The 25,826-nt window shown below is 40.5% G+C and overlaps 2 protein-coding genes across 4 annotated transcripts; both read left to right on the top strand.

Annotated features, from left to right (window-relative positions):
* The first annotated feature begins 1,529 nt into the window (after window positions 1–1,529).
* On the top strand, window positions 1,530–25,214 carry LOC135568297 (zinc finger protein 664-like). 3 transcript variants are annotated; one of them, XM_065015183.1, is made up of 3 exons: window positions 1,530–2,072; window positions 13,820–13,997; window positions 22,675–25,214. In XM_065015183.1, exons 1-3 carry the CDS (start codon window positions 2,031–2,033, stop codon window positions 23,724–23,726), a joined length of 1,272 nt encoding a protein of 423 aa, XP_064871255.1. In that variant the 5' UTR covers window positions 1,530–2,030; the 3' UTR covers window positions 23,727–25,214. The 3 variants fall into 3 exon arrangements, with proteins under 3 accessions (XP_064871255.1, XP_064871257.1, XP_064871256.1); XM_065015185.1 differs by lacking the exons at window positions 1,530–2,072; window positions 13,820–13,997 and adding exons at window positions 19,796–20,317; window positions 22,103–22,280; XM_065015184.1 differs by lacking the exons at window positions 1,530–2,072; window positions 13,820–13,997 and adding an exon at window positions 21,382–22,280.
* LOC115124115 (zinc finger protein 420-like) lies at window positions 14,373–17,501 on the top strand. The gene has a single exon (XM_029653483.2). The coding sequence runs from the start codon at window positions 14,373–14,375 to the stop codon at window positions 15,771–15,773; it is 1,401 nt and encodes a 466-aa protein (XP_029509343.2). The 3' UTR covers window positions 15,774–17,501.
* Window positions 25,215–25,826: the final 612 nt, after the last annotated feature.

The following is a 25,826-nucleotide window of genomic DNA, read 5'->3' as shown; positions in this document are numbered from 1 at the left end:
CTAGGATGCATATCAGAATTGCCTGTCATTGCTTTAAAAATAAAAATTATACATTTTTAACTTGGTTTGACAAGTGGTTCTGAAATGTCATAAAAAATTACCTTTAAAAAGTGGCCAGGCCTCGGACGGGGAGAACCCCAAACCGCACCCCCACCCCATCATTGGCTACCACCTCCACCCTAATCTCCACTCTTCAGAGGTCACTCCATGCCTCAGGACTTTGATGTCAACGGAAGAGCGAGAAAAAGATTCAAATAGACAAACATACTTTGATAATGTATTGTATTTATCAGATTGACGAAACAGGACAAAAATACACGTTTGGAAAAGATTAAGATCATAAAAGCAAATTAAAAAGAGTAAGGGATCAAGTATGGACCGTTGCCAGAAGAAGGTGAAGAGTGAAGAACATTTTGACTCCAATATTACATGATGCTTAAGACCCATAATTGTATCAATGAATCTAGCCAAGGTAGCGAGCCTTGAGTCACCACTCAGAATACTATAAGATGCAAGTGTCTAGGTTTACCGTTATGCATTCATTAAAATACTAAGGGACAAGAGCTAATATCTTGCAATCAATGATCTAGCATTAAAGGTAAGAATCTCTGGATTAACTATCTAATAGCTAAACGTAGTAATGAATAAATTGGCTACATTTCTTTAAATTGACAATTCTGGGACCTGTTATGGGCAAGATTTAAATGACAATACCTGTTAGCAAAGGTGTCAGCTGGAGATGATGTGCAGGAGCTTTTAAGGGGTTGTTGTCTTGCATGATGTCTACTTTTATCCTAATTATCATTTGATGGTAAGTGGGGGTACTTCCTGTGTAAACACAAACTCTTCCTTGACTACTTCCTTCCAGCAGTGTGTATCAGGGAGATTCCTAGATGTGAGAAGTGTGCAGGAGGACCTGAGAGAAAGGAATGTGTAGTATTGATGTAAAAAGTTGTGTGTATAAACTGTAGGGGTACACATGGTGCTGGAGATCAGATGTGTCCAGTGAGAGAAAGACAGGTTGAGGTTACCAGGATCACAGTAGTGCAGAAGGTGTTGTATGCTGAGGCAGTGAAGAGAGTAGTAGAGGAAGATGGGTCCAGGGTGAGGGATCCTGAGAGGATCCCTGTGATTAGGCCGAGGTCAATAGAGAGTGATAGGAATAACATGCTTCAGTAAGTTTTGGCCAAGTTCATGGCCATGGTTGTCAACTGTACCACAGGAATAGAATGTAAAACACAGTGGATAGATGTTGTGGTGGCAGCTGTTGAGAAGTACTTGGGTGTATAATATTTTACTGCAGAGTTCCAAGGTGTTTTGAAGGATAATATCCCGTCATCCCAGGCTGTTGGCCTGGTGTAGGATCAGAGGGCCAAAGATGTGGAATAATTATGAAGTTTTAATGGGTGTAGGGTTAGTTGGCTCGGCAATTTTGTCACGAAGTGTAATGAAAATAGTAAGCTGATAAAAAGACAAATCGGTAGGTGGCAGCATGCACCAATAATAATTGTATGCAAACCTCCATAATACCGAAGAGAAGAAGAAGATGTTTTGTTGCTTTTCAACAGCCCTTCTCGCAGGAAGTGTGAATGCCCTAACATCTAGCACGGTTGCATTGCTTTAAAATTCCACTGCAGACGTCGGATTGAACATACATTGGGTTTCACTGGTTCGCTGCACGGATAGCGCTGCTGTAATCAGTCTGGTATTTTATAGGCTTCCTTTACTGGGCCTTAGTTTTAATTGTCTATCTGGACTCTTGAAGAGGACGTTGTTCCAACAGACTCTCGGGTAGAGTTAGACGATAACAGATAACAGGATTCTTGGTGAATAGGGCTTTAAACGTTTTTATTTTAATAGATCAGGTCAAATCTAGGTGAGATTAGCCTACATCAGACATGTATTTGTCACCACTGAAGTTTTGATATTGAAAAGGACGTCTGATCGCTCTGGTCTAGCTGTTTTTGTCTGATCTGAATTCTGCAACAAAGAAAGTAACTGTAGTGTAGGATAGCTACAGATTTACTGTCATGTTTTTATTTGAAGAAAGAATAGCTTCCACGATGGATCGGGTAAGTTTAGTTTACTTTTATTAACAATTTGCTTATTGTGGTGTATAACATGTCTAGGCCTAGTTGTCATCTTCTGACCTCCCATATCCATTCGTTTCATTTGAACAGCTGGACAAAATAAACAATTGTGGAAATAAAAACGAGGGATATTTTGTCTTAGCCTAAAGCACACAGATTGATACAAGGCAATGGCAGGTTAAGTCAGAACCATGGAGAAATGAGCCTACATCTTGCAGTAACGGTGTGTGGGTAAAGTCACCGGGAAGCCAAGGCAGAACAATAGCCATATTACAACCTATGTGTTGTGATAATTGTGTTTGCTCTATAACCTGTTAGTTCATATGCCTTGACACAGCCGAGACAAGAATACAGTGGCAGAATAAATTCAAGCACAACTTTTGTTCAATCATAAAACCGGTGAAATCCACAAAACATTTTGTATTTAACAAACAGTTACATGACCTTATGCATGGTCAAGCCAGTTAATGTTTCCGACATTTTCGAACTACTAAATAACTATTGATTTAGTTACCGCAAGTCACAAAGAAAACGGGCTGGATCCACTATTCCAGCACTACCTCGGGTGCACATTTCTGTCAATTAAGAATCAATGATGTCAAATCAAAGTTTTTGTCACGTGCGCCGAATACAACCGGTGTAGACCATACAATGAAATGCTTACTTACAGGCTCTAGCCAATAGTGCAAAAAAAACATATTAGGTGAACAATGGGTAAATAAAGAAATAAAACAACAGTAAAAAGACAGTTGAAAATAACAGTAGCAGGGCTATTTACAGACACTGGTTAGTCAGGCTGATTGAGGTAGTATGTACATGTAGATATGGTTAAGTGACTGCATATATGATGAACAGAGTAGCAGTAGCGTAAAGGAGGGGTCGGTGGGTGGCGGGACACAATGCAGATAGTCTGGGTAGCCAATGTGCGGGAGCACTGGTTGGTCAGTCCAATTAAGGTAGTATGTATAGTTAAATGAATGTATAGTTAAAGTGACTATGCATATAAGATAAACAGAGTAGCAGCAGCATAAAAGAGGGGTTGGGGAACACAATGTAAATAGTCCAGGTTGCCATTTGATTACCTGTTCAGGAGTCTTATGGCTTTTGGGTAAAAACTGTTGAGAAGCCTTTTTGTCGTAGACTTGGCACTCCGGTACTGCTTGCCATGCGGTAGCAGAGAGAACACTATGACGGGTGGCTGGGGTCTTTGACAATTTTTAGGGCCTTCCTCTGACACCGCCTGGTGTAGAGGTCCTGGATGGCAGGCAGCTTTGTCCCAGTGATGTACTGGGCCGTACGCACTACCCTCTGAAGAGCTTTGCGGTCGGAGGCCGAGCAATTGCCGTGCCAGGCAGTGATGCAATGCTCTCGATGTTGCAGCTGTAGAACCTTTTGAGGATCTGAGGACCCATGCCAAATCTTTTTAGTTTGCTGAGGGGGAATAGGCTTTCGTGCCCTCTTCACGACTGTCTTGGTGTGTTTGGACCATTCTAGTTTGTTGACGTAGACACCAAGGAACTTGAAGCTCTCAACCTGCTCCACGACAGCCCCGTCGATGAGAATGGGGACGTGCTCGGTCCTCCTTTTCCTGTAGTCCACAATCATCTCCGTAGTCTTGGTTACGTTGTGCTACCTTTTTTTGTAGCATTTCTGATGTTACTAATTTATTTTCAGCTACATTCGGTTCTATCTAAACGGGTCAGCAACTTGGTTGCTTGATAACAATACAGCTGCTATTAGCTAACGTTAGCTTGCTTGTCCAAAGTCCAGCAGCTAGCCTCTGTAGATAACGAACAGGCAAAGAAAGGTAACTAACTGTAATTGTTTATTGAAGGTTTGTTACACAAATGACTTCAGCCATTAGTTAGCCAGCAGACAAGAACTGCTGACAACCATAGCTAGTTCATGTCTAAACGGCAGTCCTAACGTTACATTTTTTCCCACAAATAGATACATCAGTTAAACAAAATTGTCATGCAGCTACCTTATAATGCATTCCATGGACTTTTTCAACATGTCGTGGTAATTATTCTAATCAAAAGGAGAGACTTTTATATTTCTACAAAACCATCCAACTTTATTAATAATTACTGCAGTAATGGAGGGTTAACGGTCACCAGATGGTGTAGAGCAAAAAGCCCAAATAAGCAGGGTTAGGTTACTACTTTTTATAGTCCTCCTGAGTCCTCATAAGTAACAGATTTGTGAAATTATACAAGGGTACAGACAGTAACAGACAGCGAGATTTACATGGCGCCAAATGCCTGTCTCGGTCATTTACTGCTTGTTGTATTATAATTTATGTATAAACATGGGACACTGGGTCCTTCCCACAACAGATGAAGTCCAGTGTCCATTTGTGATGTGGGAAAGAGAAACTGGGGGGAGAGTTTTCCTGGCCCTGGCAGACAGACCAGCATTTGACACAGACACTAATCATGCAATGGAATGTAGTCTTTAGGTCTTATCACCAAGGCATCATAAATCAACTGCCATCATTAAGCCTCAGAGGCTCCTCTCAGGCCAACAGACTGTGTAAAAGTACTAATTAAAAAATATTCTATAGGTCATTTGAATAACAATGTTGACATTTCTACCACAAACGCTAGCTAGCTACTCCATAGTCCGCGCTATGGTAAGATCTTGCCATATTTCATTGTCAGACAGGACACAATTCAAACTGTAGCTGAGAAAACAAATCAAATCAGATTGTATTGGTCCATACACATAGCAGATCTTATTGAGGGTGTAGTGAAATCCTTGTGTTCCTAGTTCCAACAGTGCAGTAACATCTAACAATACACAACAATAATGTTACATACATCTAAAAGTAAAAGAATGGATTTAAGAAATATATAAATATTAGTCCAGAGTATAAATACAGTACATTCATAAGTATGTGGACACCCCTTCAAATGATTGGATTTGGCTATTTCAGCCACACCCGTTGCTGACCGGTGAATAAAATTGAGCACACAGCCATTCTGTTATGCACTTGAGTGAGGACCCAAAAGCGGTTTAACAAAAACAGAGTCCTTTACTGTAAAAACACAGGGAAGACATAGATCCTCTTCAGATGTAGATAATGGCAAAATAGACAACCCGCAGAGAGGGCGACAAATGAAACAAAAAGTCCTTCTGATATTTACAGAAGAGTCCCCTTCTTAGCAGCATAGGAGAATAGCTGGGTTAGAGTCCCCTTCTTAGCAGCAGAGGAGAATAGCTGGGTAGAGTCCCCTTCTTAGCAGCAGAGGAGAACAGCTGGGTTAGAGTCCCCTTCTTAGCAGCAGAGGAGAATAGCTGGGTTAGAGTCCCCTTCTTAGCAGCAGAGGAGAATAGCTGGGTTAGAGTCCCCTTCTTAGCAGCAGAGGAGAATAGCTGGGTTAGAGTCCCCTTCTTAGCAGCAGAGGAGAATAGCTGGGTTAGAGTCCCCTTCTTAGCAGCAGAGGAGAATAGCTGGGTTAGAGTCCCCTTCTTAGCAGCAGAGGAGAATAGCTGGGTTAGAGTCCCCTTCTTAGCAGCAGAGGAGAATAGCTGGGTTAGAGTCCCCTTCTTAGCAGCTGAGGAGAATAGCAGAGTTAGAGTCCCCTTCTTAGCAGCAGAGGAGAATAGCTGGGTTAGAGTCCCCTTCTTAGCAGCAGAGGAGAATAGCTGGGTTAGAGTCCCCTTAGCAGCAGAGGAGAATAGCTGGGTTAGAGTCCCCTTCTTAGCAGCAGAGGAGAATAGCAGGGTTAGAGTCCCCTTCTTAGCAGCAGAGGAGAATAGCTGGGTTAGAGTCCCCTTCTTAGCAGCAGAGGAGAATAGCTGGGTTAGAGTCCCCTTCTTAGCAGCAGAGGAGAATAGCTGGGTTAGAGTCCCCTTCTTAGCAGCAGAGGAGAATAGCAGGGTTAGCGGCGACAGACTGCTGGTCTCTCTGGGTAGGCGCGGGTCGTAGAGGACAGAGGTACCTGATCACACGTAGCATCAGATGAACAGGCAGATTCCGACAGGACGGGACAAGGGTGAAGCAAACGAGACGATAGTTTGGTTCTGGCATGAGAAACTCAAACGAGAATCTGACAAAGAAAGAAGCAGGAACAGAGAGAGAAATAGAGACCTAATCAGAGGGAAAAAGGGAACAGGTGGGAAAAGGGTGAACGAGGAAGTTAGAGAAGATGAGGAACAGCTGGGGGGAGGAATGAAAGAGAAGGTAACCTAATACGACCAGCAGAGGGAGACGGAGTGAAGAGAAAGAACAGTAACAAGACATAATATGACAATACATGACACATGCAATCTCCATAGACAAATATTGGCAGTAGAATGGCCTTACTGAAGACCTCAGTGACTTTCAACGTGGCATCACCATAGGATGCCACCTGTCCAACATGTCAGTATGCCAAATTTCTGCCCTGCTAAAGCTTCCCCAGTTAACTGTAAGTGCTGTTATTGTGACGTAGAAACATCGAGGATTAACACTGGCTCCATGGAGAACTGGTACGCCACACAATATCTGAGTCTGACCACCGAGGACTAAAGCGTATAGCCTGTAAAAATCATCTCTTTTGCAACCCTCCCTACCGAGTTCCAAACTGCCTCTGGACGCAACGTCAGCACACTAACTGTTCATCGGGAGTTTCATGAAATGGCTTTCAATAGCTGAGCAGCTGCACTCAAGCCAAAATCACCATGCGCAATGCCAAGCGTCGGCTGGAGTGGTGTAAGGCTCACTGCCGAACGACAAATCTGGGTTTGGCAGGGGGGAGAATGCTGCCTGCTGTAATACATATAGCCAACTGTGAAGTCTGGTGGAGGAGGAATAATTGGCAGGAACCAAGGATTATTTGACATTTAGAAAAGATGAACATTTTCAAGGCTGCTCTTCACATGAAAACATTTTCCATCACAGGATGTAGAGACAGTATGTGGATATACTAAATATTCTACCTGTAGGATAGAATAGTGTGTGTGTGTGTGTGTGTGTGTGTGTGCACAGTGCTGTGAAAACGTATTTGCTCCCTTCCTGATTTCTTATTTTTTTGCACATTTGTCACTTAAATGTTTCAGATCATCAACCAACTTTAAATATTACACATAACCCAAGTAAACACAAAATGCATTTTAAGTGATGATTATATTTATTAAGGGAAAAAAGCTATGCGAACCTTCATGGCTTATGTGAAAAGCAATTGCCCCTATACCTAATAATTGGTTATGCCACCCTCCGCAGCAACAACTGCAATCAAGCCTTTGAGATAACTGGCAATGAGTCTTTCACATCGCTGTGGAGGAATGTTGGCCCACTCTTCTTTGCAGAATTGTTTTAATTCAGCCACATTGGAGTTTTTTTTAGCATGAACCGCCTTTAAGGTCACGCCACAGCATCTCAATCGGATTCAAGTCCGGACTTTGAGTGGGCCAATCCAAAACCTTCATTTTTTTTTTTTTTTAAGCCATTCAGAGATGGACTTCCTCTGATTTAGTTAAACTCCAAAGGGAATTGGAGTTTCCTTCATTAAACAGTCCAAAATCACATTACACAATTTCACAAACAGTATCATCCTCACTCATTCATCTTATACAACAATTAGATGTAAGTCTCATATCTGAGGCTATTGTATAAACAGCGTTATGGTAATGTGGCCGTATTGTTTCACAAAATTGCACCAAACGGACCAGTTCGTAGCTGGATTCTTCACCAATCTTTTATACCTTCTCCAGAACATAAATGTTGTTCGGACCTCAAGTTCTGTGAGGTGGAAGAAATTCCTTTGTTCTCTATGAAAATTCACTCTCTCTATACTGTGGCCATGAGAAGATAATCTCCTCCAGGAATTTACGACCTCTCTGACCACAGCAGCCTAGTTGTAGGAGACAGAGAGAGGGGGATGGTGCTGGCAGGGTGATGGTGCTGGTAGGGGGATGGTGCAGAGCTGTGTCCAAAGAGGGCAATGTCATGACACTGCCATGGATGCTATTTTTGCCCAGTCTCTTTCTTATGGTTGAGTCATGAACACTGACCTTAACTGAGGCAAGTGATGCCTGCAGTTCTTTTAGCTGTTGTTGTGGGTCCTTTTGTGACCTCTTGGATGAGTCGTCGCTGCGCTCTTGGGGTAATTTTCATAGGCTGGCCACTCCTGGGAAGGTACACCACTGTTCCAAATTCTCCATATGTGAATAATGTCTCACTGTGGTTCGCTGGAGTCCCACAGCTTTAGAAATGGCTTTGTAACCCTTTCCAGACTGATAGATGTCAAGGACTTTGTTTCTCATCTGTTCCTGAATTTCTTTGGATCGCGACATGATGTCTTGCTTTTTGAGATCTTTTGGCCTACTTCACTTTGTCAGACAGGTTCTATTTAAGTAATTTATTGATTCAACAGGTCTGGCAGTAATCAGACCTGGGTGTGGCTCGTGAAATTTAACTCAGCTTTCCAAAAAATGTGATTAACCACAGTTAATTCATGATTTAACAAATGGGCGCAATTACTTTGTCACATAGGGCCATGAGAGGTCGGATAGCTTTTTTCCCTTAGTAAATAAAATGATCACTTAAACTGCATTTTGTGTTTACTTGGGTTATCTTTGTATAATATTACAATGTGTTTGATCTGAAACATTTAAGTGTGACAAAAAAAATAAGAAATCAGGAAGGGAGCAAATACTTTTTCACAGTATATATATATATATATATATATATATATATATATGACTAGTTGAATAGGATGGCCTTGACTAGAATACAGTATATATACACAGGACTAGTTGAATAGGATGGCCTTGACTAGAATACAGTATATACAGGACTAGTTGAATAGGATGGCCTTGACTAGAATACAGTATATATACACAGGACTAGTTGAATAGGATGGCCTTGACTAGAATACAGTATATACAGGACTAGTTGAATAGGATGGCCTTGACTAGAATACAGTATATACAGGACTAGTTGAATAGGATGGACTTGACTAGAATACAGTATATATACAGGACTAGTTGAATAGGATGGACTTGACTAGAATACAGTATATACAGGACTAGTTGAATAGGATGGACTTGACTAGAATACAGTATATACAGGACTAGTTGAATAGGATGGTCTTGACTAGAATACAGTATATACAGGACTAGTTGAATAGGATGGCCTTGACTAGAATACAGTATATACAGGACTAGTTGAATAGGATGGACTTCACTAGAATACAGTATATATACAGGACTAGTTGAATAGGATGGACTTCACTAGAATACAGTATATACAGGACTAGTTGAATAGGATGGTCTTGACTAGAATACAGTATATACAGGACTAGTTGAATAGGATGGCCTTGACTAGAATACAGTATATACAGGACTAGTTGAATAGGATGGACTTGACTAGAATACAGTATATATACAGGACTAGTTGAATAGGATGGACTTGACTAGAATACAGTATATACAGGACTAGTTGAATAGGATGGCCTTGACTAGAATACAGTATATACAGGACTAGTTGAATAGGATGGACTTGACTAGAATACAGTATATATACACAGGACTAGTTGAATAGGATGGACTTGACTAGAATACAGTATATATAGTTGAATAGGATGGACTTGACTAGAATACAGTATATACAGGACTAGTTGAATAGGATGGCCTTGACTAGAATACAGTATATACAGGACTAGTTGAATAGGATGGACTTGACTAGAATACAGTATATATACACAGGACTAGTTGAATAGGATGGCCTTGACTAGAATACAGTATATACAGGACTAGTTGAATAGGATGGCCTTGACTAGAATACAGTATATACAGGACTAGTTGAATAGGATGGACTTCACTAGAATATAGTATATACAGGACTAGTTGAATAGGATGGACTTCACTAGAATATAGTATATACAGGACTAGTTGAATAGGATGGACTTGACTAGAATACAGTATATATACACAGGACTAGTTGAATAGGATGGCCTTGACTAGAATACAGTATATACAGGACTAGTTGAATAGGATGGCCTTGACTAGAATACAGTATATACAGGACTAGTTGAATAGGATGGACTTGACTAGAATACAGTATATACAGGACTAGTTGAATAGGATGGCCTTGACTAGAATACAGTATATATACAGGACTAGTTGAATAGGATGGCCTTGACTAGAATACAGTATATATACAGGACTAGTTGAATAGGATGGACTTCACTAGAATACAGTATATACAGGACTAGTTGAATAGGATGGACTTGACTAGAATACAGTATATATACACAGAACTAGTTGAATAGGATGGACTTGACTAGAATACAGTATATATACACAGGACTAGTTGAATAGGATGGCCTTGACTAGAATACAGTATATATACAGGACTAGTTGAATAGGATGGACTTCACTAGAATACAGTATATACAGGACTAGTTGAATAGGATGGACTTGACTAGAATACAGTATATATACACAGGACTAGTTGAATAGGATGGCCTTGACTAGAATACAGTATATATACAGGACTAGTTGAATAGGATGGACTTGACTAGAATACAGTATATACAGGACTAGTTGAATAGGATGGACTTGACTAGAATACAGTATATACAGGACTAGTTGAATAGGATGGACTTGACTAGAATACAGTATATACAGGACTAGTTGAATAAGATGGACTTGACTAGAATACAGTATATACAGGACTAGTTGAATAGGATGGACTTGACTAGAATACAGTATATACAGGACTAGTTGAATAGGATGGACTTGACTAGAATACAGTATATACAAGACTAGTTGAATAGGATGGACTTCACTAGAATACAGTATATACAGGACTAGTTGAATAGGATGGACTTGACTAGAATACAGTATATACAGGACTAGTTGAATAGGATGGACTTCACTAGAATATAGTATATACAGGACTAGTTGAATAGGATGGACTTGACTAGAATACAGTATATATACAGGACTAGTTGAATAGGATGGACTTCACTAGAATACAGTATATACAGGACTAGTTGAATAGGATGGTCTTGACTAGAATACAGTATATACAGGACTAGTTGAATAGGATGGTCTTGACTAGAATACAGTATATACAGGACTAGTTGAATAGGATGGACTTGACTAGAATACAGTATATATACAGGACTAGTTGAATAGGATGGCCTTGACTAGAATACAGTATATACAGGACTAGTTGAATAGGATGGACTTGACTAGAATACAGTATATACAGGACTAGTTGAATAGGATGGACTTGACTAGAATACAGTATATACAGGACTAGTTGAATAGGATGGCCTTGACTAGAATACAGTATATACAGGACTAGTTGAATAGGATGGACTTGACTAGAATACAGTATATACAGGACTAGTTGAATAGGATGGACTTGACTAGAATACAGTATATACAGGACTAGTTGAATAGGATGGCCTTGACTAGAATACAGTATATACAGGACTAGTTGAATAGGATGGACTTGACTAGAATACAGTATATACAGGACTAGTTGAATAGGATGGCCTTGACTAGAATACAGTATATACAGGACTAGTTGAATAGGATGGACTTGACTAGAATACAGTATATACAGGACTAGTTGAATAGGATGGCCTTGACTAGAATACAGTATATATACAGGACTAGTTGAATAGGATGGACTTGACTAGAATACAGTATATACAGGACTAGTTGAATAGGATGGACTTGACTAGAATACAGTATATACAGGACTAGTTGAATAGGATGGACTTGACTAGAATACAGTATATACAGGACTAGTTGAATAGGATGGACTTGACTAGAATACAGTATATACAGGACTAGTTGAATAGGATGGACTTGACTAGAATACAGTATATACAGGACTAGTTGAATAGGATGGACTTGACTAGAATACAGTATATACAGGACTAGTTGAATAGGATGGACTTGACTAGAATACAGTATATATGAAGTGGTTAAAACAATATGTAAACATTATTAAAGTGACCAGTGTTCCATGTCTATGTACAAAGGGCAGCAGTCTCTAAGGTGCATGGTAGCGCAACCGGGTGGTAGTCAGCTAGTGACAAGTTCAGGGCAGGGTACTGGGTGGAGGCCGGCTAGTGATGGCTATATAACAGTCTGATGGCCTTGAGATAGAAGCTTTACTGACCTACTTCTGGATGATAGCGATGTGAACAGGCCGTGGCTCGGTGGTTGATGAACTTGATGATCTTTTTGGCCAACCTGTGACATTGGGTGCTGTTTATGTCCTGGAGGGCAGGCATTGTGCCCCGGTGATGCGTTGGGCAGACCACACCACCCTCTGGAGAGCCCTGAAGTTGCGAATGGTGTAGTTACCGTACCAGGCGGTGATTCAGCCCGACAGGATGCTCTCAATGGTGCATCTGTAAAGGTTTGTGGGTCTTAGGGGCCAAGCTGAATTTCTTCAGCCTCCTGAGGTTGAAGAGGTGCTGTTCAGCCTTCTTCACCACATTGTCTGTGTGGATGGACCATTTCAGATGGTCAGTGATGTGTACAAAAGGAACTTGACCGGCCCAGTCAATGTGGATGGGTAAAGAGGACCAGATTGGAGTTGTGATCTGATTTGCAAAAGGATAGAGGAGGACGAATACACATGTAAACAGCATGTTGTGCACTGCAGTGTGTAAATGCATGCTGGCTAGCATCAGAAACTCACCAGTTTGGAACATTCAGAATAGATTCTATTATGCTCCTTCTCCTGTCTTGACATTTTTATCCAATTCAGTGTTGATCAACATTAACAAACTAACTACTCTGCTGCCATTAGACAGGCTTGATTGTATTTACAGCTCTGATCTGGATGGTGGACTAGCCCTGTGTTGGATATTTGTCAACGGCCATTCCAATGGAGTGGTGCTTGGGGTGGGGGAGGGGCTAATGCCCCCCAAACCCTGATTATATAAATGTATAGGATACATAACTCTGCAACACAGGCTAGAAACAGGCTGTTGAAGGCACCAGAGAGATGTGCTCTATTGTACATGGGGATAACTGTATACATTTACATTCATTTAATTTAGGGTGGAAGGTAAAACCAAATAATTGATGGAATTGGCTCTAAATACTAGGGAGGGCGGCAGGTAGCCTAGTGGATAGAGCGTTGGACTAGTAACCCAAAGGTTGCAAGATCGATTCCCCGAGCTGACAAGGTAAAAATGTTCCTAGGCCGTCATTGAAAATAAAAATGTGTTCTTAACAGACTTATCTAATTAAATAAAGGTTAAATACTACATCATAATGAGCAGCAGTAGGTCAGGTGTTTTGGTTTTCCTCTGGTTATTTTGACAAATCACGATTTGTCAGGTGTTGGCGTCCTCCTCGTTTCATCATCTCTTCAGCTCACCAACCAACACGTATGAACCCAGAACTAAATCGGCTGACCAATTACGTGAGACGTTATTTCTGGGTTAACCAAGATTAACTCGGGTGAAAGATGTGTTGAACTCCACTGAATGCTCAATCAAAGGTTCTGAACATAAGACAGGAGGCATGACAAGTGTTATCAGTTTTGACATTTGTAAAAAAAAAAAATATATATATATACCACTTCCATATGAAAAATGTGCCAAAATGATTGAAAATGTTGTGGAAAGTGGTGATCAGTGACACAATTCAGGAGAAATGTGATATTAGAAGTATGCACCAATCAATCAGAGATTCAGACTAAAGTAATCAAATGTTTGGTCTAATGATATTCTATGTACAATACTTCCTGTGGTCACCAGGACAGAGCTAGTCCGTCCCCCTCCACCCTGCCGGAGTCCCCTGGTCACAACTCTCCTGGTAGCGCCTTACTGCTGGGTCTGAAGAGGGTTTCTGTGCTGCTGGTCGACTGCAGGAAAACACCAGGGCAGAGTGGAACTGTGAGAGAAGGACACGAGGATGGAGATCTGATTTCATCAAGTAAGAACAATTGGGTGTGTGGATTAGACTGCAATCTGCTTCTGCAACTTCTGTTAATTGTTTGATAAACAGTAAACACTCGGTGGCCAGTAAATTGTCGATCCAGTTTTGTGAATGGAAGTGTTCCTAATAAACTGACCATAGTGTATTTATTGAAGAGGGATGCAGGTAGCCTAGTGGTTAAGGCCAGTAATCGCAAGGTTGCTGGTTTGAATCTCTGAGCCAACTAGGTAAAACCATCTGTCTGCTCTTGGGCAAGGTACTTAACCCTGATTGCTCCTGTAAGTCGCTCTGGATAAGAGCGTCTGCTAAATAACAAATACTTTTTACAAAAATAATACTTATGGACCTGTATTTCCAAAACCTAGTTATTCAATGTCTTTGTTTCACAGGGACACACACTGTTGTTCTCTCAATGGGAGGGGCTTATCATCTGGGGAGCCTCAACAACATCCTGTTGCTGACGAGACAGAGAAGAGTCTCTCCAGATCAGAACACCCCAAGAAACACCAGCAGGGACACACAGGGAAGAAACCTCACCACTGCTGCTCTGACTGTGGGAAGAGTTTCACAAGCCAGAGTGGCTTCATTATTCACTGTGATCAGTGTGGGAAGAGTTTTGCTGCATCTAACACCTTCAAATCTAATGTAAGAATTCATACAGGGGAGAAGCCTTACCCCTGCCTTGATTGTGGGAAAAGCTTTGCTCGTGCAGGAACCTTAACTGTACACCAGCGTGTACACACAGGAGAGAAGCCTTATAGTTGTGATCAGTGTGGGAAGAGCTTTGCTGTATCAGATAGCCTAACTAGACACCAGCGAATACACACTGGAGAGAAGCCTTATAACTGTGGTCAGTGTGGAAAGAGCTTTACTGGAGTTTCCTCCCTGACTGCACACCAGCAAACTCACACTGGAGAAAAGCCTTACAGCTGTGGTCAGTGTGGGAAGAGCTTTCTTATAGTTTCCTCCCTGACTGCACACCAGCGAACTCACACTGGAGTGAAGCCTTATAGCTGTGATCAGTGTGGGAAGAGCTTTGCTCAATCAGACAAACTAACTAGACACCAGCGGATACACACAGGAGAGAAGCCTTATAGATGTGATCATTGTGGAAAGAGCTTTGCTCAATCAGACAAACTAACTAGACACCAGCGGATACACACAGGAGAGAAGCCTTATAGCTGTGATCATTGTGCAAAGAGCTTTGCTCAATCAGATAACCTGTATTCACACCAGCGAACACACACTGGAGAGAAGCCATATAGCTGTTATCAGTGTGGGAAGAGCTTTGCTCTAGCTTCCTCCCTGACTGCACACCACAGAATACACACAGGAGAGAAGCCTTATAGTTGTGATCAGTGTGGGAAGAGCTTTGCTCTAGCTTCCTCCCTGACTGCACACCACAGAATACACACAGGAGAGAAGCCTTATAGTTGTGATCAGTGTGGAAGGATCTTTTCTCAATCAGTAACCCGGAATTTACACCAGCGAACACACACTGGAGAGAAGCCTTATAGCTGTGATCATTGTGGAAGGGGCTTTTCTCAATCAGTAAACCGGAATATACATCAGCGAACACACACAGGAGAGAAGCCTTACAGCTGTGATCATTGTGGAAAGAGCTTTGCTCTAGCTTCCACCTTGACTGCACACCAGCGAACACACACTGGAGAGAAGCCTTATAGCTGTGATCAGTGTGGAAAGAGCTTCAATCAGGCATGCAACCTGACTAAACACCAGCGAACACACACTGGAGAGAAGCCTTATATGTGATCAGTGTGGGAAGTACATTTCTCAAACTTTCTCCCTGACTAAACACAAGCTAACACACTGGAGAGATAGAAGCCTTATATCTGTGATCAGTGTGGGAAGCGTTTCCAGTCAGTTATGGACCCTTTATTCACACCAGTGAAGACACACTGGAGAAGGAACCTTATGTCTGTCTAGGTGGGAAGAGATTTGTTTATTTAGGGCCAATGAAATACAGCATGTTTGTGTTTTCTGGTGTTTTCTCATCTTCCTCCCATCTGGCACCGGTTCAAGATCCCTAAATAAAGGATCAGTAGAAAACATCTAGTGAACAGTCATATCCATCTCCCATTCTTAACTCTTTGGGATAGCGGGATGCCTCGTCAACATCCAGTGAAATTGCAGATCGCGAAATTCAAAATGACAGAAATAGAACTATTAGCATTCATGAAAATACATGTATCATACATCAAATTAAAGCTTAACTTCTTGTTAATCCAGCCACTGCGTCAGATTTCAAAAAGGCTTTACGGCGAAAGCAGACCATGCAATTATCTGAGGACAGTGCCCCGCATACAAAAGCATGAAAAACAATTTCAAGCCAAGTAGAGGAGTCATGAAAGTCAGAAATAGCGATAAAATGAATCACTTACCTTTGAAGATCTTCAGCTGGTTGCAATCAGAAGAGTCCCAGAAACATCACAAATGGTCCTTTTTGTTCGATAAAGTCCTTTATATTTAAAAAAAAAAAAAAAAAAAAGTCTGTTTAGCTGGCGCGCTTGACTCAGTAATCCACCGGTTTCCCTCGTTGAAAAATGCAGACAAAAGAAGTTCTAAAAGCTATCGGCAAACTTTGTCCAAACTAGTCAAACAACGTGTCTATATCATCCTCAGGTTGTCTAAAATGTAAATAAACTATAATATTTCATACGGAAAGGACTGTGTTCAATTGGAACATCAAATTAGCAAGAGCGTACCTTCTCCATTGCGCGCAAAACCACTGATGTGACCCTAGCAGTCACCAGACTCTAAGTCAAAATACTAATTCATTTTTCAAAACAATAGCCTCAACCTTGAATAAAGACAGTTGACAGCTAGTAGAAGCTATATCAATTGCAATCTGGTGGACGGACATAGGGGGTTTTCTATAGCTTTACAAAATAAAAGCCTGTGGTTGAATTTCTTTTTTTTCTGGTTGGATTTTCTTTGGGTTTTTGCCAGCCATGTCAGTTCTGTTTTACTCACAGACATTAATTTGACAGTTTTGGAAACTTTAGAGTGTTTCCTATCCAAATCTATATGCATCTCCTAGCTTATGGGCCTGAGAAACAGGCAGTTTACTTTGGGCACGTTTTTCCTCCAAACTTCTCAATACTGGCCCCGTTCCCATTAAGGTTAAACAGTTGCCTTAGTCTGATCACCATGGTAACCTCTGTGGAGCATAATATGCAGCTCTGATCAAGCATCAGGTCTCCACTGTGTCTATGTAATATCACACATTGGGCTCTAAATGGATAAATGTTATCATAACATGTCATAGTGAACCTGTGTGTGGGGGAAATTGATTAATACATTCAATCCATTATCTTCTAAACAAGAAGTTATCACTTAAATGGTATATTTTATATCTATATTGATTTCAAATGCTCCTTATTAAATTTATAATGTAATAAAACTGGTAAATGTAATATCTTGTTGGTTAATGATAAAATGTTGAATTGTTGTCGTAATAACTTTTCCACTAATGTAATAAGTTACGTTACCAGTCAGGTGAGTAACAACTTTTAAATGAATAACATAATGACTTTAACCGATCATATAACACCTAAACCAATGTTTAATGTGTTACTACACTAATGTTAATGCACATACCACCCTCCACCAATAACAAACCCACACACACACACCTATGCCCTTGTACTCACACACAAATACACACACAAGCACACAGTTCGACACACATTGATAAAAAAAAAAAATAAAATTAATCTGTATTTTGAATTGTCAATGAGACAGGGGGCTCGGTCGGGCAAGAGGAAGAAGGATTGGGAAACTGCAAATAACAATAAGCTGAACTCCGCTTAGCAGAAACATCTTTGTATTAGCAACTATTAATGATTAGTTTATATTGTGTTAAAGTTAAGGGACATCACCCTGGGCGGGGTGAACCATAGTAGGGGACATAAAGAGAAAACACCATCTTGAGAACTGAGTGTCTTGTTTGTAAATTGCTGTAAGTGTAAACTCCGGGCTGCAAACTATATTAAACAAACTAACCTCTGATCAAAGAAGTTTCCTGTGGTCACTTGTATAAACATATACAGAAAGTGTAAGGAATATCTGCCCTGTTATCACTATTTCTATTCATTACGGAATAGTAGGCTGATAAATAGACAAATCATTTGGAGTCCTGCATCTATAACAATTGTTTGCAGACGGTCATAATACCAAAGAAGAAGAAGACCCCTTCCTTCACAACAGCTCTGCTCGGTGAAGCGCAGCAAGTATGAATGTCCTGACTTCTGCCAAGGTTGCATCGCAGTAAATGCTGCATGGCCACTGCAGACGTCGGATTGAACATACATAAATCAACAGACGTCTCTTTTCCTCTTCTTCTCTGACAACGTTCTTTTCGAGCGTCCACATATTTTTTATTGGCTGAGGCCCAGTAAGAGTGGCCTCGTACTTTGCCACAACTTTGGAAGTATGCTTGGGGTCATTTTCCATTTGGAAGACCCATTTGTGACCAAGCTTTAACTTCCTGACTGATGTCTTGAGATGCTGATTCAATATATCCACATAATTTTTCTACCCTCATGATGCCATCTATTTTGTGAAGTGCACCAGTCCCTCCTGCAGCAAAGCACCCCCACAACATGATATAAATAGTAATGGCATCTATTTTCGGCACAAATTTTGCCATGGTTATGCCATTTTATAGGGTGTTTGGATAAATGCCAAAAATAAGGTCTGTCGTAAACACAAGTTTAGGAGATCTTATAGGTTTTGTTCTATGATCTTTATCAGTTAATGTCACTGCTTGTGAATGTTGAAGAATTTATGTAATAAAAAAAGCATATAAATCACAAGGTCATATTAACTGACTGCTATTATCTCATAGAACAAAATGTATAAGATCTCCTCAGCCTGTGCTAATCTTATTTTCGGTATTTATTCCAAAACCCACATTTTTGCCATTGGGATGGATGAACGAGCCAAAGGTAACTCATTTTTTGGTTTTAATTCTACAAGCTGGCGAGATCTAAAGCTCTGTTTAGCTCAACGTGGAAATGATTGGTTGACGGTAAGTGGGGGCGGTACTTCCTGTATAAACACAAACTCCCTTCCTTGACTACTTCCTTCCAGCAGTGTGTATGAGGGAGATTCCTAGATGTGAGAAGTGTGCAGGAGGACCTGAGAGAAAGGAATGTGTAGTATTGATGTAAAAAGTTGTGTGTATAAACTGTAGGGGTACACATGGTGCTGGAGATCAGATGTGTCCAGTGAGAGAAAGACAGGTTGAGGTTACCAGGATCACAGTAGTGCAGAAGGTGTTGTATGCTGAGGCAGTGAAGAGAGTAGTAGAGGAAGATGGGTCCAGGGTGAGGGATCCTGAGAGGATCCCTGTGATTAGGTGGAGGTCAATAGAGAGTGACAGGAATAACATGCTTCAGTAAGTTTTGGCCAAGTTCATGGCCATGGTTGTCAACTGCACCACAAGAATGGAATGTAAATCACAGTGGATAGATGTTGTGGTGGCAGCTGTTGAGAAGTACTTGGGTGTACAATATTTTACTGCAGAGTTACAAGGTGTTTTGAAGGATAATATCCTGTCCTCCCAGGCTTGTGGCCTGGTGTTGAATCAGATGGCCAAAGTAGTGGAATAATGATGAGGTTTTAATGGGTGTAGGGTTAGTTGGTTTTTCACAAAGTGTAATGAATTCATACTACAGAATAGTAGGCTGATACACAGCCAACACACTAGGTGGGGAAGTGCACCTATAGTCATTGTTTTGCGGACCGCCATAACACTAAAGAAGAAGAAGACCACTTCCTTCTCAACATCTCTGGATCTGGTCTGTAAAGCGGAAGAATTATAAATCAATCCAATTGTATTGGTCACATACTTGTGTTTAGCAGATGTTATAGCGGGTGTAGCGAAATGCTTGTAACACACTGACTACTTCGGAGGTTGCATTGCAGTAAATGCTGCATGGTTCGCAGCACGTATAGCTTGTAATTTGTCTGCTATTTTTTAGGCTACACTTACTGGGCCTCAGACAATTAAAACTATCTGGAATCTCGGAAGAGGACGTTGTTCCAACAGACTCTGGGGTAGAGGTAGACGACAACAGTATTTTTGGTGAATAGGGTGTTGGACGTTTTATTGACTTTAATAGATACAAATCTTATCCAGGTGTTGATATTTATATTTACGTTTGTTCTGGTCTAGCTTTATCTGAACGCGGTAACAAAGAAAGTAATTAGTGCAGGCTAGCTACAGATTTACTGTCACGTTTTGTATTTGAAGAAACTTTGAAGAAAGAACGGCTTCAACGATGGATCGGGTAAGTTATGTCGACTTATTAACAGTATTCCTACTGTGGTGTATAACATGTCTAGTTTAATCATCTTTGATCTTCCATATCCATTCGTTCCAGTTGAACAGTTGGACAAAATAAACAATGGTGGTAATAAACACTTTATATTTTGTCCTTCAGCAAAGTAGCCAACTATCCCAAAGCGCACAGATTGATACAAGGCAATGCGCAACAAGCAGGTAAAGTCAGAACCATGGAGAAATAATGAGGACAAAGCTACAACTTGCAGTAGCGGTGTGTAGGTAAAAATCACCAGGGAAGAAAGCCAGAAAAATAGCCATATTACTTACATGTTGTGATAATTGCGTTGTTATAACCTGTTAGTTCATATGCCTTGACACAGCGGAGACAAGAAGACAGTGGCAGAATACATTCAACCAGACCTTTGTTACATCATAAAACTAGAGAGCAACATCTGTCCTGTTAAGTTCACAAGAAATGTTGCATGTAACAGTTACATGACCTTCAGAATGGTCGAGCAAGTGAATGTTTCTGACATTTCAGGAAACTAAACAACTATTGATTTAGAGTTACTGAAAAGGAAACAGGTGCTTCCTCCACTGTTAAAGCACCATTTCAACTTCAACATAATCTAATTTAGTCTTCTACAGTGACAACTAAAAGATACCAAAAACCAGGGGTGCAACGTTCACTGGGATTGAGTGTATCTGCAGGAACAGTCACACCCATGGCCCTCACGCTAGCTCCACTTCTACCTACATAATATGTTAAGGAATCCCTAGTTATCTTTCCTTCCTCCCTAACTGTGCACTTGTTCACTTTCCTTCACTGATTTGAAAGGAAATGGCTGTTATAAAACATATGGTGGATTCTCCCACTATCACATGACTCCACCAATCCAATGACGTTTTTTTCTCTCTTTGGTACAATTGTCATAAGTATGTTGTAGATTTTCGTAACTGTAAGTACAACGATGTTCCTGTCATTTGTTAACAATACATTTAACTATCATTTAATCAAACTGATAAAAACGGAATTAAGTAAGCAAAATTATCAAGTGTCAAGTTTACATACAGTATTTTTTTTTTTTTAATGAAATTTGAAATGATGTAGTGTACAATGTACTGCTGAAATAATTGGGTGGTAAATTACAGTTTATTACACTCATGTTCTGAATGTTGACCGTTTTAAATGTGGATGCTGGTACAGTAATAAGACAAGTGGATCTTGAGCAATGTTGCATGGGTCAGAAATTGCACCAGGCTACACCCATACCTTTTTACTGTGGGTTTCTACTACATGTTACAATACCCACATATCTGATGGTTTCTTCTATGTATTTACTGTATAAGGATACTGAAACTATGAGACTGACATTTTTCTCAACATGCTCCAAGTGGGATAACTAGCAGCAGTAGTTCTGGTGTTTAGGTTTTTCATCACTGGTTATTTGAACAAGTCATGATTTAGCAGGTGTTACCATCTTTCACACGTTGGAAGGGGAGGCGACATCTACATCTTGAAAGAGGGGGTGGAGCTTTTCGTTTCTGTTCTGCTCTTTGTTCTACCATCAAGTTTTAAACATTTTTACATTTTGTAAAAAATATTCCAATTCTATTTTGAAAAATTTGCCAAAGTGAAATATACAAGACATTTGTGGAAAGTAGTGAACGGTTACACACTTCAGGAGAAAGGAGGTATTATAAGGATGCAGCCATCAATCAGAGATTTAGACTAATCAAATGTTTGGTCTAATGATATTCTATGTACAATACTTCCTGTGGTCACCAGGACAGAGCTAGTCCGTCCCCCTCCACCCTGCCGGAGTCCCCTGGTCACAACTCTCCTGGTAGCTCCTTACTGCTGGGTCTGAAGAGGGTTTCTGTGCTGCTGGTCGACTGCAGGAAAACACCAGGGCAGAGTGGAGTTGTGAGAGAAGGACATGAGGAGGGAGATCTGATTTCATCAAGTAAGAACAATGGGGGGTGTGGATTAGACTACAATCTGATTCTGCATCTTCTGTTAATTGATTGATAAACAGTAAACACTCAGTGGCCAGTAAATTCAGTCCAGTTTCGTGTACGGAGGGGAATGTACTTAATAAATTGTTTGATGATAAGGGCAGCAGGTAGCCTCATGGTTAAGAGCGTTGGGACACTAATCAAAAGGTTGCTTGTTCCAATCTCTGAGGCGACAAGGTGAAAAATCTGTCTGTGCCCTTGAACAAGGTACTAAACCCTAATTGCTCCTGTAAATTGCTCTTGATAAGAGCGTCTGCTAAATAATAAAACAATAAAAAATAAACGTTTTGGAAATATGGGTTCATATACAAATACTAACTATTCAAGGTCTTTATTTTACAGGGGACACCCCTAACCATCGTTCTCTTAGTGGGAGGGGCTTATCATCTGGGGAGCCTCAACAACATGTTGCTGAGGAGACAGAGAAGAGTCTCTCCAGATCAGAACATCTCAAGAAACACCAGCAGAGACGTACAGGGAAGAAACCTCACCACTGCTGCTCTGACTGTGGGAAGAGTTTCACAAGCCAGAGTGGCTTCATTATTCACTGTGATCAGTGTGGGAAGAGTTTTGCTGCATCTAACACCTTCAAATCTAATGTAAGAATTCATACAGGGGAGAAGCCTTACCCCTGCCTTGATTGTGGGAAAAGCTTTGTTAGTGCAGGAGCCTTAACCGTACACCAGCGTGTACACACAGGAGAGAAACCTTATAGCTGTGATCAGTGTGGGAAGAGCTTCAATCACTCAGGCCACCTGACTACACACCAGCTAATGCACACTGGAGAGAATCCTTATAGCTGTGATCAGTGTGGGAAGAGCTTTGCTGTACTTCCCTCCCTGACTAGACACCAGCTAATACACACAGGAGAGAAGCCTTATAGCTGTGATCAGTGTGGGAAGAGCTTTGCTGTATCAGAAACACTAACTATACACCAGCGCATACACACAGGAGAGAAACCTTATAGTTGTGATCAGTGTGGACAGAGCTTTGCTGGAGCTTCCTCCCTAACTAGGCACCGGGTAACACACACTGGAGAGAGAACCTATGTCTGTCTATGTGGGAAGAGCTTTGCTCTAGCTTCCACCCTGACTGTACACCAGAGAACACACACTGGAGAGAAGCCTTATAGCTGTGATCAGTGTGGAAAGAGCTTTGCTGTATTAGAAAAACTAACTAGACACCAGCGAATACACACAGGAGAGAAGCCTTATAGCTGTTATCAGTGTGGGAAGAGCTTTGCTCAATCAGACAATCTAACTAGACACCAGCGGATACACACAGGAGAGAAGCCTTATAGCTGTGATCATTGTGGAAAGAGCTTTACTCAGTCAGGGGCCCTGAATTCACACAAGCAAACACACGCTCGTGAGAAAGAAGCCTTATATCTGTGATCAGTGTGGGAAGCGTTTCAGTCAGTTATGGACCCTTTATTCACACCAGTGAAGACACACTGGAGAAGGAGCCTTTGGTCTGTCTAGGTGGGAAGAGCTCTGTTTATTTAGGGCCAATGAGAAAGAAACAGAAAGCACAAACTTGCTGTAATTAGATAACCTGAATTCACACCAGCGAATACACACTGGAGAGAAGCCTTATAGCTGTGTTTCATCTCCCTTCCTTCTGGCACCGTTTCCAGATCCCTAAATAAAAGGATCAAATCAAATGTATTTATATAGCCCTTTTTACATCAGCTGATATCTCAAAGTGCTGTACAGAAACCCAGCCTAAAACCCCAAACAGCAAGCAATGCAGGATCAGTAGAAAACATCTAGTAAACAGTCATATCCATCTCCCATTCTTAAACAGTTGCCTCAGTCTGATCACCATGGTAACCTCTGTGCAGCATAATATGCAGCTCTGATCTAGGATCAGGTCTCCCCTGTGTCTATGTAATATCACACATTGATCTAAATGGATAAATGTTATCATAGGAAATGTTATAGGGAACTTGTGTGTGGGGGGGGGGTTGATAATTGTATCTTCTTTCATGTACTCATGATAATACTATTATTAAATGTCATTATGTAGAATAATATTTCAACAATAGGTGTATATTCATGTATTCAATTGATCAATACATTCAATCCAATTATCTTCTAAACAAGAACTTATCACTTAAATGGTGTATTTTATATATCTATATTGATTAAAATGATCCTAAATCTAATCCATAATATACTGGATAATTATTTCCATGAGTTCAAGGCAAGATCTATGTATACTGTGTCTTGTAACAACGGTTAATGTAATAACTTTTAGATTTATAATGTAATAAAGCCGGTAAATGTAACATCTTGTTGGTTAATATGATAAAATGTTGTCTAATAACCTTTTCCACTTAATGTAATAAGTTATTGGTATCAGGTTACAACTGTTTTTAATGAATAACGTAATAACTTAAACCGATCATGTAATAACACCTAAACCAATGTTTAATATGTTACTTCACCAATGTTAATGCACATACCACCCTCCACCAATAACAAACCCACACACACAAACCTATGCCCTTGTACTCTTACACAAACAAGCACACAGTTATAGACACATACATTGATTTAATTTTAAAAAAAATGAAATAACAATTCATCGGTAGTTCTTATATTCAATGAGACAGGGGGCTCGGTCGGGCAAGAGAAAGGAGGTTTGGGAAACTGCAAATAACAATAAACTGAACTCCGTCTAGCAGACATCTTTGTATTAGCAACTATTAATGATTAGTTTATATTGTGTTAAAGTTAAGGGACATCACCCTGCGCGGGGTGAACCATAGTAGGGGATATAAAGAGAAAACACCATCTTGAGAACTGAGTGTCTTGTTTGTAAATTGCTGTAAGTGTAAACTCCGGGTTGCAAACTATATTAAACAAACTAACCTCTGATTCCTGTGGTCACTTGTGGTCTGTGGTCACGCCCTATAAAGGCATCTTGCCATGAGCTCATTTGAAAGACAACAGCAAAGAATTTCTCTAACCAAGCTGTTTTTGTTGTTTCTATAAATACCTTAGATTTGTGATTTTAGATTTTATTTGCAAATATAAAAACAATACAACCACACGTGGACATAATGCATTTACTATATTTCAGGATGATACTAAAACAGTGAAACATGTAATGTACCGTTTAAATAGATTCATGATATAATACAAAAGTATTTTCTAGCATAATGACTCCCTAAACCGCCTCACCCATTTGAAGAGAGGTGTTGATGACTATATACAGTAGGTGGCGGCACCTTTTAAACACCACAGAAGAAGCCGGAAAGCATCAACAGGAAGTACTTTGTTACAATCCTCTGTCGAGTTTTCTAACCAAACACATTTCCACACGCTTTTGCAGGATGTTTCTAATGTAAGATTAGTCTAAATGAGACGTTCATTTGTCACAACTTAAATAGAGTTTTGATATTTATGAAGTTGTGGTCGAGCTTTTCTCTATCTGAACGCTGTGACTAAGAAAGTAACTAGCATACACATTTAGTGTCGTTTATTTTT

Source organism: Oncorhynchus nerka, unplaced genomic scaffold (genome assembly GCF_034236695.1).
Source record: "Oncorhynchus nerka isolate Pitt River unplaced genomic scaffold, Oner_Uvic_2.0 unplaced_scaffold_1641, whole genome shotgun sequence".
NCBI lineage: Eukaryota > Metazoa > Chordata > Actinopteri > Salmoniformes > Salmonidae > Oncorhynchus > Oncorhynchus nerka.
The sequence above is the reverse complement of the archived record's forward strand: the minus strand, read 5'-3'. Positions and strand labels throughout refer to the sequence as shown.